Source organism: Alternaria atra (assembly GCF_907166805.1).
Source record: "Alternaria atra isolate CS162 genome assembly, contig: 25, whole genome shotgun sequence".
In the NCBI taxonomy this organism is placed as follows: Eukaryota; Fungi; Ascomycota; class Dothideomycetes; order Pleosporales; family Pleosporaceae; genus Alternaria; species Alternaria atra.
In genome coordinates, this window is record NW_025091323.1 from 1,784,828 (window position 1) to 1,804,589 (window position 19,762).

At 50.4% G+C, this 19,762-nt stretch overlaps 8 protein-coding genes across 8 annotated transcripts; 6 read left to right on the plus strand and 2 right to left on the minus strand.

Annotated features, from left to right (window-relative positions):
* Positions 1-410: 410 nt before the first annotated feature.
* ALTATR162_LOCUS5607 (uncharacterized protein) lies at positions 411-4,069 on the plus strand (the record flags this gene model as incomplete). Its single annotated transcript, XM_043313226.1, has 6 exons — positions 411-1,054; positions 1,108-1,216; positions 1,264-3,378; positions 3,428-3,727; positions 3,778-3,907; positions 3,957-4,069. 6 exons carry the CDS (start codon positions 411-413, stop codon positions 4,067-4,069), a joined length of 3,411 nt encoding a protein of 1,136 aa, XP_043169161.1.
* Positions 4,070-4,771: 702 nt separating this feature from the next.
* Positions 4,772-5,606, plus strand: ALTATR162_LOCUS5608 (uncharacterized protein; the record flags this gene model as incomplete). The annotated part of the gene is made up of 3 exons (XM_043313227.1): positions 4,772-4,924; positions 5,055-5,243; positions 5,313-5,606. 3 exons carry the CDS (start codon positions 4,772-4,774, stop codon positions 5,604-5,606), a joined length of 636 nt encoding a protein of 211 aa, XP_043169162.1.
* A 947-nt stretch (positions 5,607-6,553) lies between these two features.
* On the plus strand, positions 6,554-8,899 carry ALTATR162_LOCUS5609 (uncharacterized protein; the record flags this gene model as incomplete). Its single annotated transcript, XM_043313228.1, has 1 exon — positions 6,554-8,899. One exon carries the CDS (start codon positions 6,554-6,556, stop codon positions 8,897-8,899), a length of 2,346 nt encoding a protein of 781 aa, XP_043169163.1.
* Positions 8,900-10,724: 1,825 nt separating this feature from the next.
* Positions 10,725-12,533, minus strand: ALTATR162_LOCUS5610 (uncharacterized protein; the record flags this gene model as incomplete). Its single annotated transcript, XM_043313229.1, has 1 exon — positions 10,725-12,533. The coding sequence occupies one exon, from the start codon at positions 12,531-12,533 to the stop codon at positions 10,725-10,727; it is 1,809 nt and encodes a 602-aa protein (XP_043169164.1).
* A 785-nt stretch (positions 12,534-13,318) lies between these two features.
* Positions 13,319-14,284, plus strand: ALTATR162_LOCUS5611 (uncharacterized protein; the record flags this gene model as incomplete). The annotated part of the gene is made up of 1 exon (XM_043313230.1): positions 13,319-14,284. One exon carries the CDS (start codon positions 13,319-13,321, stop codon positions 14,282-14,284), a length of 966 nt encoding a protein of 321 aa, XP_043169165.1.
* Positions 14,285-14,367: 83 nt separating this feature from the next.
* Positions 14,368-15,824, minus strand: ALTATR162_LOCUS5612 (uncharacterized protein; the record flags this gene model as incomplete). The annotated part of the gene is made up of 6 exons (XM_043313231.1): positions 14,368-14,835; positions 14,883-15,268; positions 15,318-15,333; positions 15,384-15,481; positions 15,604-15,704; positions 15,757-15,824. The coding sequence occupies 6 exons, from the start codon at positions 15,822-15,824 to the stop codon at positions 14,368-14,370; spliced, it is 1,137 nt and encodes a 378-aa protein (XP_043169166.1).
* An 881-nt stretch (positions 15,825-16,705) lies between these two features.
* Positions 16,706-17,618, plus strand: ALTATR162_LOCUS5613 (uncharacterized protein; the record flags this gene model as incomplete). Its single annotated transcript, XM_043313232.1, has 2 exons — positions 16,706-17,146; positions 17,199-17,618. The coding sequence occupies 2 exons, from the start codon at positions 16,706-16,708 to the stop codon at positions 17,616-17,618; spliced, it is 861 nt and encodes a 286-aa protein (XP_043169167.1).
* Positions 17,619-18,877: 1,259 nt separating this feature from the next.
* On the plus strand, positions 18,878-19,655 carry ALTATR162_LOCUS5614 (uncharacterized protein; the record flags this gene model as incomplete). The annotated part of the gene is made up of 4 exons (XM_043313233.1): positions 18,878-18,916; positions 19,047-19,127; positions 19,182-19,430; positions 19,488-19,655. The coding sequence occupies 4 exons, from the start codon at positions 18,878-18,880 to the stop codon at positions 19,653-19,655; spliced, it is 537 nt and encodes a 178-aa protein (XP_043169168.1).
* Positions 19,656-19,762: the final 107 nt, after the last annotated feature.

A 19,762-nucleotide genomic window follows, 5' to 3' on the forward strand; every position in this document is an offset into this window, starting at 1 on the left:
AGAGTTGCTGTTCTGAGCCTCGAGAGCTGCTGCCAGCTTCCCGTCTTTGTGCGCTCTAACTGTCCACCTCCCCCCTTGCACATTCTCGCTGTTGGAGTTTTTACGACGACAAGAATCCGATCGTCACATCTCCACTGCCGCCACCTTTTAGCGAGGACCTCATCCTTACCGGCATCCCTCCCGCGCAAGTGCTGTCCACCCGTTCCTTCCTTTCTCTAGGCGACAGGCGCGCAGCTTCCTTTTTCACCCTCCAACGTCGAGCGCACACAGTCGTGCCTGCCCTTGCGACTCCTTCTCTGTAGCTCTTTCCTCGCAACTTGTCTCCGCTTCCGCCCGCACCTGCCGGGAAGACCAAGTCGCCATGGATCAGGTAAGCTTGCGCCTTCGCCTCGGTCACTTCACACGCAACCATGCTGACTCGACGACCCAAACAGATCGAAAGTGACATGCTCGTCGACAACGAGTACGACGAGAAGGCCGACGTCGCTATCATAACGCCAGACACAGACGACCAAATGGACGAGGTCGACGCCGACCCCGAGCCCCGCGCCGACGAATACGATGCCTTTATGAAGAGGCACATGCCTAAAAACTTGGAATACGAGACCGAGGCCGAAGTATACAACACATGGGAGATCAAAGACTGGCGCCAACTCACACGACGTGAACATGGCCCCATCTTCGAGTGCGGCGGGCATCCCTGGCGGATACTATTCTTCCCGTACGGTAACAATGTCGACTTTGCTTCCTTCTACCTAGAGCAAGCCTACGAGGAGAAGCAAATGCCAGAGGACTGGTATGCATGTGTCGAATTCATGCTCGTACTCTGGAACCCCAAGGATCCGACCATATACACCACACACACCGCACATCATCGCTTCACTGCTGAAGAAGGCGATTGGGGCTTCACACGCTTTGCAGAGCTAAGAAAACTTTTTAGCAATTCATGGGAAGACCGAGGACGGCCAATGGTAGAAGACAATGCAGCCAACGTAACTGCATACATAAGAGTGCTCAAGGACCCTACTGGAGTGTTATGGCACAACTTCATCAAGTGAGCTCCAGACCCCAGGTTTATAGTTGTTATTGATTTTCTGACCCCTCCAGCTACGACTCAAAGAAAGAGACCGGTATGGTCGGACTGAAGAACCAGGGCGCAACGTGCTACCTTAACTCGCTCCTGCAGTCGCTATTTTTCACTAATGCTTTCCGCCAGGTATGCAGTAAGTTTTGAGAATATAAGACTGATACTGACGTCCTCAGGCCGTTTACCAGATTCCGACCGCCGAAGAAGCCGATCGCTCCAACAGCGCGTACGCTCTACAACGGCTTTTCTACCTTCTCCAAACATCCAACAACGCCGTAGGCACAACGGAGCTCACACATTCTTTCGGTTGGGACTCGAAACAGATCTTTGAACAGCAGGACGTGCAGGAGCTGTCCCGCGTGCTCATGGACAAGCTTGATGAGAGGATGAAGGGTACTGAAGCCGAGGGTGCCTTGACAAGGATGTTCGTTGGCAAGATGAAGACTTACATATCATGTATCAACGTCGACTACGAATCATCCCGGGTTGAGGACTTCTGGGACATACAATTGAACGTGAGCGGGAACAAGAACCTGGACGACAGCTTCAAAGACTACGTGCAAGTGGAGACCATGGACGGTGAAAACAAGTATTTCGCAGAGGGCTTTGGATTGCAAGACGCCAAAAAGGGTGTCATATTTGAGAGTTTCCCACCCGTGCTACATCTCCAGCTCAAGCGCTTCGAGTACGACTTTACACGCGACGCCATGATGAAGGTTAACGACCGCTACGAATTTCCAGAAGTCTGGGACGCTGCGCCATATCTTTCCGACGGAGCCGATCGATCCGAATCCTGGATATACCACCTTCATGGCGTTTTGGTGCATAGCGGTGATCTCAACGCGGGCCATTATTACGCTTTCCTCAAGCCTACCAAAGATGGACACTACTACAAATTCGATGACGACCGTGTGACTCGCGCGACACTACGTGAGGCGTTGGAAGAGAACTTTGGTGGTGACTACGCCCAGGCCAACGGAAACACTGGCCAGCGTAACCCCTACACCAGGGCCTGGTCTGCCAAGCGCTCAATGAGCGCCTACATGTTGGTATACATAAGAGAAACCAGACTCGACCAGGTCCTCATAGACAGCAAGGCTGTAGAGCCACCGAAACATTTGGCAGAACGACTTGCTGAAGAACGAGCATTGATGGAGCGCAGGAAGAAGGAACGCGAAGAAGCCCATCTCTACATGGACGTGGCGGTCGCGTCAGATGAACAATTCAGAGCTCACCAAGGATTCGACATCGTGCCCTGGAAGAGCGAAGCAGAGACGCCTGCTAGCCCAAGGATTTACCGTGTGCTCCGAGCCACCACGATGGCTGACTTTGCAACCACTGTTGCTCAAGATCTAGGAACTGAAGCGGACATGTTGCGGCCGTGGTCGATGGTCAATAGGCAGAACGGCACCGTCCGCCCTGATACTGCCCTCGAATTTCCCGAAATGACAGTCGAAGAGGCCGCGAGTAAGCACGGCACGAAGCAGTCACAGTTCAGAATGTGGATCGAGAAAGCTCAAGAACGCGATGATAGCGGCGCGCCAGTGTTTGGCGAGAAGCTAGTAGACCTCAAGGGTCAGACTAACAACCGCTCATTGATGATCTTCCTGAAGCATTTCGACGCCAATGAGCAGAGTCTATTCGGTGTGGGCACTTTCTATGCGGCATTCCAAGACAAGGTTTCTGATCTGACCCCGGCGATCACAAAGATGTTAGGATGGCCAGCCGGTACGCAGATTAAGCTCTCTGAGGAGATTAAACAAAACATGATCGAAGCGATGAAGCCAAAGATTACGCTGGCAGCCTCGGAAATACAAGATGGCGACATCATCACAGTCCAACGCGTACTAAATGAAAAGGAGACTGCCCAAATAACAGCTGCAGGAGGCTATACCGAGGCGAAGGAATTCTACGACTACCTGCTGAATAAGATCAACATCGAGTTCGTGCCCAGGGTGCCGGATACGGATTTACCCACATTCACCTTGACTCTCAGCAAAAAGATGGCATACGACCAATTTTCCAGCAAGGTAGCAGAGTTTCTCAAAACCGACCCTAGCTATCTGCGTTTCACTACCGTCAGCACCGCTGGCAAGCCCAAACTGGCTATCAAATACAACGCCAATTCGACGCTGAACAACATACTCTTCCCTGGGCCCTACAACTATTCTGCAAGCGCAAACCAGCGAAATGACGCCATGTATTACGAGGTTTTGGATATGAGTCTGAAGGAGCTAGAGCAAAGGAAGCCTGTCAAGGTGACTTGGCTCCCTGAGGGTCTCAGCAAGGAGGTGAGTTATGATCTCTGTTGATGGTTTGATCAATACTAATACAACGTAGGAGGAGCACACTTTGATGGTCCCTAAGAATGCCCAAGTTGCTGATCTTCTAGAAGCGTTACAAAAGAAAGCAAGCATCAGCGACGAAGTTATGTCGAAGGTTCGTGCTTATGAGGTACATGTCAACAAGTTCCACAAGATTCTCCCACCAGATCACTCGGTTATGAGCCTCTACGATTACACGCCAATCTTTGTTGCGCCTTTCCCCGAGGACGAGTCATCGAAGAAGATCTCAGTATTCCACTTCGACAAGGAACCGTCGAAAACACACGGCGTACCGTTCCAGTTTGCATTGAAGGAGGTATGTGTAGCCAACGGTATTCCTTCGATTCTCTTACTGACATCTCTCAGGGCGAGCCCTTTAGCGAAACGAAACAGCGACTCTCAGATTTCACCAAGATCAAGGGCAAACAGCTAGACAAGATCAGGTTTGCTCTTGTCGGCAAGGCTCAATATTCCAAGCCCGAACCAATCGATGATGGTAAGCTACACTCAGCGGTGACAAGTCTGCAGCACTAACAGCACTACAGATGAAGTCCTATGGGATTCGGTAGGCACGCGGGACGATGTATCACTTGGTCTCGAACACCCAGCCAAGACGAAGACGCTCTGGGGAAAGACCGACTCAATCTTCATTCGTTGAAGCAGCGGGACGGTCGTGTAGGATAAAACGAAAAAAAGATGGCAGTTTACATTGCTGAGTACAGTCACAACATTCATAACATGACATTGCTAGCGAACTTTTGTCAGCATTACTTAGCAGAACAAGACAGCGTGTGTTGCGCATATCCCAACATACATGGCGCAATGGAGCTTGGAAGTATTGCATAAGCGGAGTCGCGTGCGTAGGGAGGTTGGCGCTGGTGTTTGTTAGATGTTTATAGCGTCCAATTTTGGATCAAGATCAGTGTGCAAGCAGTGTAGATTAGTATATCAGGGATATCATCAACTTGCTCTCATGTTATTCCTATGATGCACTACATGTCGAAGATTTACTAGGTGTCTTATAAGATGACTCGAGTACGTTCAGTGTTGGAGTGTTCAGTGGTAGCGAGAGCAGCTCAACCATGAGTGCAGATCACGTAACATCATACTTGCCTGTTTCTAGGTTGTAGGAATGTCGCGCTGACGTTCATCCAACGTTACAAATATCGTCGAGGATCTACGTTTCGCTGAGCTTGTCCGCGGCTGCTTTCACTCCCATTGGCTAGTTGCTAGTTCCCCGCGCCTTCCCTCCCTGCATCCCTGCGTCGGCAAAACCTACCGCCGACGTTGTCGACAGCTGTAACTTCCAGCACACGAGAACACGCATCAACAAACGCGGTCGTCCACGCCAACGTACACGATGCGGACACTCTTCACCCTTTTCAGCGCATTGTTGGCATACGCCACTGTTGTGTACGCTACTGCTCTCACCTATAGATTAGAGGCCCACGAGAAAGCATGCTTCTTCGCGCATGTTGAGAACAAGGGGACCAAGTTGGCTTTCTATTTCGCAGTATGTTCTTTGCCCAGACCTTGGATCTCCAATCGCCTTGGGACCATCGCTGGATTCCCTGTCTTACTTCGGTCCGCTGTGCGGCAGCACGGGGAAGCCTACGATAGGGTGGCTGACAAGTTGTGGACAGGTTCAATCCGGAGGCTCATTCGATGTCGACTATTCGGTTGTCGGTCCCACAGACAAGGTCATCCTCGACGGAACCAAGGAGCGACAGGGCGATTTCGTATTCACGGCCAATGATGTGGGAGAATACCGTTTCTGCTTCAACAACGAGATGAGCACTTTCGCAGAGAAGATGGTCGATTTCGAAATCGCCGTACGTACAGCCTCGCACTGCATTCATAGACCTGTTTGAAACCATGATACTGATACTGCGCTCCTACAGGTTGAGAACGAAGCCGCCCGTGCCAAGATTCCCTCCAAGCAGGGCTCCTCCCCCGAACAAACCTCGGTTCTCGAAGAATCCATTCTCAAGCTTTCCGCACAACTCTCCACTATCTCCCGTAACCAGAAGTACTTCCGCACGCGCGAGAACCGCAACTTCAGCACCGTCAAGAGTACCGAGAAGAGGATATTTAACTTCAGTTTGATGGAGTCGGGCTTGATTATGACTATGGCGGGCCTGCAGGTCTTCATTGTTCGCTTCTTTTTCCAGGGCGCCAGGAAAGGTATTATATGAGACCGCAATTAGCGAAAAGAGTTTGGGAGTACTGCGGGCTGACATGTGTTGGCAGGCTATGTATAAGCGCTGGTTCACTTTTCAAAACCGGGGTTGGATCATCATCCAATCTAGAGACCTGGCAGGTTGTTTCGAATACTAGCGCACGAGACGGGACGAGCATTCATTGTTCTTGATTATCTGATTCGGGCGCTATTGGGACAGCGGGCGTGTGTACCATCACCATATGATCTTCAAGGTTTTCGGGCGCAGTAGCAACATTACAAGAATTCGAGGACGAAGTGCAAGAGCCATCCACCTGTCGAGACCCTTCAGTTGACTACAAATTACGCTAACAAACGTGCCTACGATGATTAGCTATCCCTGAAGCAAACTCGCGCACATTGCTCTGGTCGCTTTGAGGCGTGTGCTTTCACACTCACTCCCCCAACAGTACTGCTTCAGTAGCAGCGTCACTAAGAAACCTCAAATCCTTGCGGGAACATCTGTTTGGGGTCGTCATACCACTGTTAGTCTTGTGTTTAGAAACAGCGAAATATCTGCCTCAGGAGATGTTACAGTCCGGCCTACAGCTCTTCTTTTCATGTGGTAGACAAGCATTGCACAGCGAATAGCAACGAAGGCATTGCTCTTTGCCTTCAACCTCACTCATCTTGTCGAATTTCGGTCGGCGACGGTACCAGAGGCTCAGCCCAATCGCTCACGCGTTATCTATCGCTCCGCTCGCCTATCTTGATGTTTCCCACAGCACATGGAGGTAGTATGGGTCTACCGGTCTACCTCACTTCGCCCTGAGCTTTTACACCTCGCCTCGCCTTGGACCCTTTTATTTCCTCACTTTTACTTGAACCCTCTTACCATCTGTCTTGCTTGAGCCCTCCCACCTTATTTCCTCCGCGCTCGATCGGTTTGCATATGTCCCATCACAAATATTGTTTCCAGCCGCAATGGACTCTCCATCATTCACCACGTCGAAAGTCAACCACAGACGCGATTCAATGAACAGTTACACCAGCCCTGCCAGGAGCGCGCACGGCGCACCCAGTCGCTATTATGCACACATGCAGTTCAGCGGCCCTTCCCCTATGCCAAATCCGCAGATGAATGCGCAGTCGGTCGGCAGCGCGAGCAGCTTACAGGGCACACCTCTTCGCAGTTGCACACAAATCCAGAGTACCGATGCCATCCGCCTACCAAATCAGCAGCAGATGAACACACAGTTTGTCGGCGCTCTCAGCAGCGTACAGGGCACAACTGGCCGCCTTCGTACATCCGTGCCGCACCATATGTCGCCCATGACAGGCACTTCGCTGACGACCAACATGCCGCAAGCTACAGCTTCTGTTGACGAATGCTTAATAAACGCTTATCCGCACGACCAGCAGGCGAAAGGACCACAGCCCTTCTTCGTCGACAAGCTCGGCCGACAATACACTGAGTTCCAGTTCAAGGAGATCATGCGTCTACAGCAACAACAACAACAACAACAACAACAACAACAACAGATGAACGCACAGTCATTCAGCATGAACTCTGAGCGCGGACAACAGTATAGGCAATTCCTGCCACAGCAGACCTCGCAGCCGCCGTCACAACCACCTCAACTAGCGACTCAGGCGAAGCCCTTCACAGTCGGCAAGGAAGGTCGCCACCGTACTCCTGGGAAGGTCGCAAAGTTCAATCGAGATAAGATTCAAGAGTTTGGGCGCGTATACTTCGCGGCACTGAGTCCAGAACATAAGCAGAGGTTCCAACATTTGCAGTCACAACAGAGATATCATGAGGTATACTCTGAGTTTGTGCGACAAGGTTCGCTGAAAGAGCAACTACTGCAACAGAAGCCGCAACTACCAGCATCACAGCAGCAACAGCAGCAGCAGCAGCATGCACAACCCCCACAACTAGTACCTCGGCAACAGCCAACGCCTCGACAACAACCAGCGCCTCAGTATCAGCAGCCTTACGCCTCACCTACAATTCCTACCTCGAATTTTGATACACCAAACATGCGTGGACCGAATCTTATTGATGAGGCTTTCGTCAGGAACAATGGCAGTGGTTACAAGAAAGAAGAAGTGCACGCGATGATCAAATCTGAAGAGAGAAAACGTAAAGAGAGGCAAATTACTGCAGCGACGGTAGCACATTCAATTCAGATGCAGGTCCCATCACCAGAGTCTAGTGGAGGTACCCCGAAGGCGTCTCTAACCGGTGGCGTACAACCTGGACCTGTGTCAATTGCTCACATGAATGAGCTTTCCGGTCATGGCGCAGGAACAAAGCGGTCTCTTTCTGATGGCGACAGCGCTTACAAAGATGGTCGCGGTCCCAAGGCGGTTATGACTTCGAAAGATTCCAACTCACAAAGCAGCCGTGCTGGTGGGGCTGCGACGGGCCTGCGAAAGATCGTTGCAAAGAAGCAGCCCAAGAGCCAGGATGCCACACCCCAAAAAAGACCTCGAGGACGTCCTCCGAAGGGTTCCAATACGAACGGCACCCATGTCAAACAAGTCCTCACTATAGACGCGCCAGCTGTACCGGCCCCAGCTCCAGCCCATTCGAGGGTCCACGCATCTGAGATTATCGATCGCACACAGCCAGACAAGACACGGCTGGTCTCAAACGTGCCACATCTCAGAAATGCTGAGGCCATCAAGCTTCCAAATGGACTGGATATTGGGCAACCTACAGTACACCAACCCTGGCTACACTCTTGCCACCGTAACGGTGTCTCCATGGCAGACCTTGAATTCGGTTCTAGCATCCGTGATAATATGATAAACTACCTCTCTGAGCTTGACTCACGTCGCCGTACTACTGTCAGCCGTGTCGCGAGCACGCCGTCCGCTCCTTACTCCACGGATAACACCATGAGCACTGAGCACGCCATTTCCCTCGGCCTTCCTACCGGCTTTGATATGCTACCTGTCCTGAACAAGGTCAGAGACCCCAACTACGACGGATATGCCGTATACTCTAGCAATGACAATGGTGACTTTTCCGGAGAACCGCTTCCAGCCAGGGAGCTTAGCAATGCAGATGCTGAGATACTTGCGACCCCCTTCAAAGGTTTTGGGATGCCCGATCCAAGTGCGCAGCCCCATTGGGGATTGCACAGAAATGGTCCGAAGACAAAACTGTTCGCACAGATTCATATGGACGATCAAACCGACGAAACCAAGGTGACTGAAGAGTCTGCACTGCTACAATGGGGGATGCTGCAGCAGGCGAAGAATCACGAAAGCGATGACGATTGGGGTGCGGACATGAACGGCAAGAGCACTTGGTATTAGAGTCACATGACCGAATGGCTTCGAGGCATTAGCTTAGTTTCGACGTTGCTTGGATACCTTGACGTTATCGACGCTTGGTTAGGGAAATGTCGATGGGTGTCTGGATACCTTCTTGGTTTGCGCTTAGCGTATGAACAACTGCTTTTACTACACGGAGCGGATGTTTCTAGGGAAGGTAACGGATGTTTGCTTTCACGTTTGACGGGATACAATCCTAACTAGTATCATCCGAGGTTCTTCATGGACATCAGCGTCTGTGTTCACATGAGGGAACCATTTTGCATCATCACCACCGTTTACGACTGGACATGCGTAAGGGGCTTATTACCAACAGCCAAACGAATATTCCACATAGACCAAAACACACAGTATCAAAACATCTCCACAATCTTCCTCTTGACTACTGACAATACTACTCCATCACTCACACTACCTGATGCCACCCAAGTTTTTCATCCAACTACACAACAAACCGCCACCTTCGCTGTATCAAGCATACCCCTACCTGCTCCCCATTGTGATTGTTCTATCGTTCGTCCAAACATCCATCGCGATCGCCCTTCTCTTCTACATCATTTACTGCATTACCTCGCTTACCTTATTCTATTGACGATACTTGCAACCCTCATGGTTGATTCAGTGATGAATGTGAGTACATGCACTGTGGCTAAGGATAAAGACGGGTCAATGCCGAAAGTGCATGTATAATGCAAACGAAATGCTCTAATCCATGGTGTTGTAGGTTTTGAGTTCGTTAGCAGGACATTGCACAATGGATTTGCTGTCAATTTGGTGGCAACGCTTTTAAGTGACGTGTTTTGCAATCGCTACCTTCTGCCTAAGTGCATCAAACGCCAATGAGATCTATAAAGATTCCTTCCGTTAGGACGCAACAAGATACCGTCCCGCCCTTTGCCTTGTACTAATCTGCGATTCTTCGGGAAAAATCATCCAATATGCCGTCAAAATACGTTCTCATCGAGCAGACTGAGCTTCATGATTTTCTCCATGATCTAGAAGCCTTGTACTCCTGGGCGAGGAAGATGGCAGGACTTGGTACTCCGATCACGGCACCAGCTGCGCTAGGAGCTCCAGTCGTTCGATCTGAGAGGCACCCATATGCTCGTCCAATGCCGCTCTATCCATTCGCTTCTCCATCTGCTACCACCTACCCCAGTAACTCCCCGATATTTCCACCGTCCCCACAAGCTCAACCATCGCGACGCAACAAGAAACAGAAACATCATTCCTATGAGATAGGGCAGAGTAACCGTGATGTCGGACTTGCAGAGTTTGGACCATTTCCTGGTGGAACTAGCCCTCCTCCTCTGAGGATGCCAGGGCGCGATGGAAGCATGTGGAGCAGTCATATAAACCGACAGGGGTGCGAGCCACGTGAAAGGCCTATATGGCAGGCACCAGTAAAATATGGACCACATCGTACGCCGAATGTTACCCGGGCACCAAGTGTTCCACATACGCCGCAAAGAGGTTTAAGGTATGTTAGAAGACCGCGACGGGTAAGGGCGGAGAGGAATGCAGGAAATGCAGAAGCCATTGTTGAAGATGCCGAGGATACGAAGGATGACGAGTATGTAGTAGAAGAGGACGACGACGCCGATGTCAATGAGCAAGAGGGTCACTGATGTGGTCTCGTTGTCCTGCACTAATTGCGAAAGCTCCTGTAAGATCTCATGTACTATAGGTGAAAGAGAATCTTGACTAAAAGGTTTGCTTATTGCAAGGATGAAGCACTTGTAATGTTAGCCTTGGATAAGATGTTGACGAATAGATCCACCTACGAGTAATGTTAAGCTTTTGCGCCTTAAACAATGTGGAATGTACTAAGATCTCCTCCAATAGCTTGCAAGCCAGGCTCGACAAGTCCATGTATGTAACAGTCACCGACAATCGTCATAGTCTGGTGACCAAAGAGCCCAGCGGTATCAGGCGTCGACTCAGCATTATGGCCTGTGTTGCTTGGCCGTAGTGCCATCACGGTTTCACAGCCTGGTAAGCGAACAAGAAGATCGCCAGTCTGAATAGAATCTGGCCCTAAGCTAAACTGTCCCTCCTCGGTGAAGAAACACGAACGACCTCTCATTACGCGATTCAATCTCGGTCTGAGCAATAAAAGCCCGGCTTCGATAAGTCGTGTTGGGGTAGTCTCGTCATAGAACCGCCGAGTTTCAGGTGCCCAATTCTTGATGTACCGATACGGTCGCGTCTTAGCGTGTGCCTCGAATTCGCCGAGAACGTCGTCTGTTCCACGCCCACCTTTCATGATTTTCCGAGCAAAAAGCCAAGTATAAGGGAGACGGTGCAGAATAGGGGTATCAGGAATGGAATAGCCCGCACACAGAGTTTGCACAAGATCTTGGAATCGAGCTGGCGACATATCTGTGGTGCCTACCCCAAAGCGGTTGGCGAAGAACTGGCCGCAGCTATGCAGAGTTTCGCTACAGTTCATGGTTTTGAGCCCATTTGGGTCCACGGCGCCGACCACGCCGATGAGTTTCGCCTGCAGTGTAAGCAAATCGCCCATGATTTGGACTGGACTATGTAGTTGTAAGGCTGTATCTTGGTGCGCGAGTGATGCTTGTAAAGGCCAGTATCGTGCAGGACATCTCCAGTCTGGGATCCAAGAAGCCGCACATCCACCGAAAGCACCAGCGCAACTCAGCAAGGCCATCGGAGAGATACCCACCTCGATCTGACTAAGACGACGATACAAAGCTTCGACCAAGATGTGGTAGTCAACCGGAATGGGGGTGCGACTGAGGCTTCGTAGCGCGTAAATCCTGTCTTTATCATTTCCACATTCTGTAGCAGAATATCGAATCAGAAGATCTATCATGCTCCCGCTCTTAGAAAACCCCCCGCGTCCCTGTGTAATAGAAAAGGAGTACAGGTTGGGCCTGACTTCCTCAAAGCCTGGTAGCCTTCCAAGGTGATACAAATTCTCCAGAGTTTTAGTGAATGGTGGTGAAATGTCTTCTTTGGCAATCCACTTTTGCATCCCTCCCCTCACGCGACGAGCAAATTGCCGAAAGTCCACGGTGAATTTACCGCAGATGATGAAAGCATGGCGGGCATGCATGACTTCCTGTACAACCCAACGCCTCGAGAACCATCTGCTCTGAAGGAACTCTTCGAGGTGGTTGAGATGAACAATTTCTCCACTTCTCGTATCTTTCAGTAGCTGTACGTAGCGATCCTCAGTGGTTCCACTCCAAATCAGCACACGGTTGGCGAGTGCGTATATTTCCCCCATCATGGCGACCTGCTTGCCCTTCTCATTCTTATCTGCTTGATTGATACAAATAGCGTCGATCCACAAAGTTCGATGATTGTTGTCCAATCTGAGGTACCTCAGCATCTCAACAACGTTTTGGCAGACCTGTAAGTCGGTATTTGTTTCGTCTAGACTACACTTGAAATCCGTATTCGAGCCCCAGGCATATGATACGGCTTCGTAATTGATACCGAAACTTGAGTCGGAAAGATCGTACACGCCTTCAATGATCGTGACTCGTATCGGATCATCAAATTGCGCCGCGGGCCATAGCTGTATGAAACGTAGATTATTGTCGTTTGCAAGTGGTCGATACTGATATTTTGGGGTATTCCCCATTCTTCCGTATCTTCTGTAGTTGCGGGGACGATGGTATTGCGGTCATGGCAAAGAATCAGGCTGAGCTGGGGGTTTCGTCTTCTGGCTGGATGGCTGTGCAGTACACACATGATTGGCTAAAGGCTGCAGCTGACCTGCGCCCTGCAAGGAAGCAAGGCTCGCCACCGTGCCTGTACACATAAGAGATGAACGAGCAGCTAGGATTCGACAGGATCAAGGAGAAGAGCGTATGATGAGAAAGCATGGAAATGTGTTCTCTTCCCCTTCTCTGGTCGGATGACGGCGCAAAGATCGTCGGTCGTACATGTGGAGACAGACGGGCGCTAACCGCGGGGACTAGCCGTAGAGACAGATGACATCAATGACTTCCAGCCTCGCGCATTCACGTCGTATCGCCAAATCCGACCTCCATGTCGGCGATCGGGCTTTGGTTGCGCACCCGACTTAATTCAACGGAGATCTGGTGGCCTGCACACGGCTTTGCCATTGCCGCAAACCCACGTCGTATTCCTCGGTCCACCACCAAGCTACACCAGTTTTAGCGTAGGTGCGGTGACCCGAGAAGTACGAGCGCCATTGTGAGTATGCAGTACCGGACTTAGAGGCTTACGACCGAAGACCGGCCGTATGCCTCTCAACATTGATCCTTCACCTGAGGGTTATATACAAGAGTTACACTACCAAGGTTCTAAAGTCTTAATAGACATCGCCATATACACTTCTGTGTTTGCCTCAGTTCAGACGCTATTACGAAAAAGCTTTACTTGACGTTTATAGTTAACAATATGGCGCTGCTTTCTACCCTCAAAAACATTGCTATAGTCGGTGCAAGCGGCAATGTTGGCACCCACATCACATCCGCTCTTCTCGCCAAAAACCACTTCAATATCACCGCCATTACACGTACCGAATCGAAAGCCACCTTCCCACCCGGCGTTGGAGTCTCAAGGATTGACTATAATGACCCAAATACCATAGTCAAAGCTCTGACCGGACAAGATGCGCTCGTTATCACAATGAGCGTGTTTGCTGGTGGCGCGCAGGAGCAGCTCATTCGTGGGGCAGCTCAAGCTGGCGTGCCTTGGGTTCTACCAAACGAGTTCGGCATGTACAACACAGAGGAGATCCAGAACGAAACTATCGGACTGGGCAAGACCATCGCTCGCAAACTCATCGAGTCACTCGGTGTTTCCTCCTGGATTGGGCTCACTTCAGGTTTCTGGTACGAGTACTCCCTCAGCGGCGGCTACTACGGCATCAACATACGGAAGAAAGAGGTCACTTACATCGACGACGGTACGCAGCGGCTGAACACTGCCACATGGCCCCAGACTGGACTTGCTGTGGCGAACTTACTATCTCTGCCTCTATCTGGATCTGATGGCAACGGGCCGACACTGGAGCAATACCGCAATCGCATGCTCTTCGTCTCTTCTTTCGCCCTTAATCAGCGCGAGATGTTCGAGGCCGTACAGAAAGCGACGAGCACCACGGAGAAAGATTGGAAGATCACATCTGAGCCAGCAAAACAGCGCTTAGCCACTGCCAGGCAGAGAATGATGATGGGAGATGGCTGGTCTTTTGCAACGGCTCTGCATACGCGGTACTTCATTGATGAGGCGGGTCTATATGAGAAGAACCACGGGTTGAACAACGACGAGCTGGGTCTTCCGAAGGAGGACTTGGACGAAGCTACGAAGCGGGCGGTAGACCTGGCGTATACCGATTATCACAAGAAGATGTACTCGTAGACAGTCTGTTCCTTCTCGCATGCAGCTACGTCACATGCATGTTCCCGCGTGTTTGATTCGCTCTGCAATACAAAATCGTTACATCAGTCGAACACAATAGCAGCCTTGACAACCTCTTGCTTCCTCACCGCGTCTAAACACTCCTCCCATTGCTCGAGTCTATATGTCTTGTTCGCGATTCCTCCAAGCTTTAATCTCCCAGCGTTGACATACTCCAGCACGTGTGGTATATGACTCATGCTGCAAAAGCTAGCCAAGATCGTGATCTCATTCTCCCAGATGCGGAAAGGAGACCAAGCAATTTTTACACTCTCATCGTAAACGCCATATACGACTAGCTTGCCACCCTTACGTACGTACTCTATGGCCTTTTCCAGAACAATCGGTGCGCCAGTGGCTTCTACGACGATGTCGAAACCGTAGGGGTTGTTGGTTTCAAGGGTGGTCATATCAGCGCCGGGGTTGTCATCGGATATAGTGACATAGGAATCCGCGATGCCAAGTTCGCGAGCAAGTTCGAGCTTCGGTCCAGGTTTAGAGGCGATAGTCAACTGAGCATGTCAGCGTTAGTATGCGATTTTCGGAAGGCTTTGCATACGTGAGCAGCGCCGTTGATCTTGATCAACTGGGCTAACAGTATTCCAGTTGGCCCGCATCCGAACAGCAACACTCTGCTGCCAACCTCCATCTGCATCCTCTCGATGCCATGCGCTGCACATGCCGCTGGCTCGATCAAGACTGCTTCCAGATCTGGAAGGCCGCCAATGGGGAATACCATTCGAGCTGGGTACCTACAGTACTCGGCCATCCCACCGGGCACATTACCACCATATCCTATGATATTCTCGCAAAGTTGGGTCTTCCTGCGGGTACAATAAAAGCAGTTCAGACACGGCTGCAAAGCATCAGCTGCGACGCGATCACCAATGGCAACGTTCTTGACGTTTTTGCCGATAGCGACGACAGTGCCTGCTGCTTCATGGCCTGTGATGATAAGCATTGAAATTGAGAAGGGAAAGATTATCCGTCGCACCCGGTATCAAAGGCCACTCCAGGAACGTCAGCATAGTCTGGCATATGCTTGTACAGAAAATTTTACCTTGGCCAGAAACTCGCCCTTGCTGCAGAAGTAGAGATAAAACGTCAGTGCATGCGTCGCATGCGCAGCAGATCTGGATCTTACTGGTAGTGCAAATCCTGCAAATTTGTCAGTGAGGTGGTCTTCTTGTAGTATTGCCTATCTCTCTCTCTCTCTATTTCCACTTACCGTTCCGCATACACCGCAGGCTGAGATCTTGACCTTTCGTGTGTTAGCTCACTAAACTTGAGGTAATAGTAGGCGTTTCGCACAAGGACATCATCGTCACCAAAGGTAGGAACATCGATAGTTTCAACTGCAAACTTTTCAGGTCCTGAGTATCTGATTTGACTTAGCAAAATTCTAGCCATGTTTCACGTCGATTATTCCTCACTGTAGCGCTTTCATCTTCACGGGCACATCATGGCGTTGATGTTTCCTTGGTGCTGCATGGCCGTTCATGATGAAAGTGGGTATGAAAGTTGATCCGTTCAGTTACTTGAGAGAACATCATGGGCTACTAGTACTTATAAACAGTTTGAATCGGTTTTACAATTGTCTCGACACGAGCGTTGGCTTAGACGCGTGTGTATGGGGATGCGGGGTTCGGCACACCTTCCTTGTTGGCTGCAGCAACCGGACTACCCTTTCGGGAAAAGGCAGCGTAGGTACCTCCCATGCTTGCCCGGGTATGGAGCGATTGACTTTAATACGACACGTTTACATTAGCTGAAATGCCCTGTTTGCTGCCGCAATGGTGCCTTTCTCTTCAAACAAACAGCAAGTAGAACACTCAAGCACTAGGCAGAAAGGTTGTAGTACCTCCCAATCGCACCGCAGAACCTATGAGCAATGTTAAGACGGGGCGCAAGTCCGCTGGGTACCTAGGTCTAGACTTATCGCTCATGCTACTGTCGAGAGACACCCATGAATGATACTCGAGCACGTTGATATGGGGTACCCACAGCATGATATCAACCCGTTGCCCATTGGGTCCCCAACTCACCGTCTCCTCGCCACAAGTGCTCGCTCCTCTCTGAAAAGGATTTATTCTTAGTCACCACAAACAGTGCGCAGTATAGTCGATTGCTGGGTTGATGCTCGTTATTACCGATATCGCGTCTTTCCTAGACCGCTATAGCATGACTTTACTATTCGCAACGATGTACTGTAGCAGCGCTAGATGCCATCGCTCCCTCTTAAAATCATTTGTGGCTGGGGCAGCTTTGTTGTTCCTTGCCTGCAAACTACACGAATTCGGTAAACCCTAACGCCGGTTCACACTCGGATCTTCTCGAGCTACCGACTGAACGCTACGAGATTTACGAGCAACTTTCCCCAGAATGAAGCTTATCCTTGCCCTCGTTCTGAGATTCTTCTGTCTCCAGACATGTGCGGTGGCTCAACAATTACCCACGCGCGATGCGTGGTGGTACTCGGTCTGTCGTGGCTCGCGGCTTAGCCAAGCCATGGTATGGTCTCCACCATACGCGACCGACTACTTGGACCCCATCGACAGTCCATGGGACGGTGTTATGCACCAAGAGTTCGCGCAATGGGGCTATATGGAATCGGAAAGGTCTCAACTATGCGATTTTGGCACTTTCTGGGGTCTTGGTAGAGCATTTGGAAGCCTTGGTATCGATCCACGGTCGAACTTCAATCACGGACCTAACCGGTGCTTTCGTATCAGTCACGGAGATCCAACGAGGAAGCGACCAGACGGTCGTTCGTGGCCACTCTCGGAGCAAACCTACATCTCTCCAAATGGAAGGTCGAACAGAGTAAGCTCATCTGTCTTCCCGTTGTCTTCACGTTACTAACATCTCCGTGTAGGTCACTGGCGCCTTCTCCGACATCGGTGTAAACCCTGACACGGGTGTGGTATTTTTCATGAGCAGGAGGAGTGCGATCGAATCAGCCAGGATCTTATGGCGACAAGACCCACCATCATGGAACGAACTTCCAGGACTGCGGAGTAATTCCGACTTTGCATGGGCCTTTTGGAATCGAATGCCGCACTTCACCCCAATAACAGCGTTTTGGAGTATAAGTGTTAGCAATCGGCAGACATTGAACATCCTGAACCTCGCCTTCAGGACTTATAAGCCGCCACCGGGGCAACAAAAAGTGAACAGCATCCAAGACTGGCCTGGAACCGACTTTGAAATAACTTCGATCGAAGCACTCGCTATTTTAGGCGAGTGCAATCCATCCATGATGGCGGCGAACATTCATGCTTTCGGGAAGCTTTAACAGAGCTGCTCTACATGTGTATAAAGCTGACAAATTATACTGCAGGTTCTCCAAACGGTATAGCAGCTGGCTTCTTCCTCGCTCAGCATAAACGACAGTTGGGAAGCAACAAGATGATCTCCAAGATCACAGTCTTCAAAGCCCTTCAGCCCGTCACGAATGGCGACTTCCCAACTATAATCTTTTGGGTGCAGGACGCACGCAGTATTTATGGGGATGTTGATGGTGCACAGACGGCGAACGTCTCGAACGTGGTTGGGATCGATACTGTCGAGGGAATGGAGGAGCCGAAAGTGCTAAGAAGGAGCGCGGATAGTAAGAATGTGCTTCGGAAGCATGTTGTTCGCGTCGAGCTGTAATCTTCAGTAATGATGGAGCAGAAAGTTGGATTAATACAAGTGCGACTAGAGGAGAGGAAGAAAGGAGAAGGATCAACTAGGGGGCATCCAGGACGATGGTGTTTTGGTCTTATCTACGTGTGTTCTCATATGCAAAGCGGTACATGATATCAGCTTCAAAGTGTGGTACGAGTATCGTCCCAGGCTGAAATGCGGTTTCACCAAAAGATATGTCATTCGAAGAGTGTCGTTGGAGTTGACGCGCGAGGTCGCGCCTGCAGCTCGGCTTACCTGTCTCATAAGGATATTGCTTGCTGACTAATCGACCACTCCGCTTGATGCCGAACCCCGCGACGCGTCTGACCTATCCCGCTGCATTAAACACGCGCCAATACAAGCATTAACAATTTGCGGCGCATTCCATACTACTCTCTAGGTTCTTCTTGACACGATCTGAAGTTATCAGCTACATCGTCAAGTGTCAGTGTGACAGGCTTTGACACATGCAGAGCGTCATCAATGAACGCGAAGACGGAACGGCGCCACATATCTGGCAATCTTCCATTGTTGTCAATTCTAAATTGATCAGCCGATCAGCCGATTGGGTGGTACTGCTACCTCACCTCAGCAATTGACCTCGGCCTGCCTATGAACTGTCTACGTGAGCGGTCCGCGATGAATCAGCACATGTAGGTAATGCTTACATGCAGCCTCCATCGCGTGCCCAACACGCGATCGTACCAAAGTGCTGTATGTGAAAACTAATCCGTATCGGCAAGTTCCTTGACGAATAGTATGAATGGATGTAGGTGCTCAAGAGGAGATGCGGAATGGTGTATAAAGACAAGAGATTATCATCGTGTATGTTTGATCTGTTGGACGAAATCACGGGCAGATTCCTCGTACATCCAAAACAGTAGAATGCTGTTCAATACACTCATTCCGGCGTTGTCCTTCACGGTATGTATTTGCACAGTATCAAAGCCATGCTCTAAAACTTACTAAACTATCATTACTCAGGCGACCGTAAAATTACCAGTACATCCACGTCACTCGGAAGAGGCTCGGCCATCACGTTAATACTATATAGATCGTTCTCGGTCTTACGGCGACTGGCTCAACGCAGATGTACGTTGATGTCATTACCGGCACTTTAAACTCCGAACCTGGTGTTAGTATTACCATTCCTCTGCCAATAGAGCCACGAGTCTGATGCATAAGGAAGTTCGAGCCATCAGTCACAGCCACAGCGGTCCGTGGAGGTGATTGGATTTCTACAGACCCACCAACTCCAAACTCGAATGCTACAGTGCTGAGACTAGGTGTCGATGTGCTCGTCAAAGTTGATGGGGATGTGGAAGAAGATGAGTATATCCGGATGCGATGTACGGGAGCAGAACTTGCAACGCCAGAAGTCGCTGCTATCGTAGGCGGTGACCGCAATGTCCCACCCGTCAAGTTTGGCGACTTTCAGGTATGTTGTCTTGACTTGTAGTCATTATCTCAAACCAAGTCGCTCAGGCACGGATAGGCAACGTCTTCTTGGACTTTCGAGACAGCGAGTAAGAAGTACTGGGATTTACAGAATGCAGTCTTCGTGGGCAGCACTAGTGTACGTGCTGGAGAAGACGAGGGTACATTCGTTGTGGGCTTCAAGATTGCCAAGGTGGTGAGTGCGAAGACCGATGTCAGTGTCTGAGTGGATGACTTCTCCCTCGGTGACTATATACTCGAGTAATGGCTAGTGAAACCTAGAACAATCAGAGCATTTCGCACTATTCAGACCCTTCTCTGCCTAATGTAGCT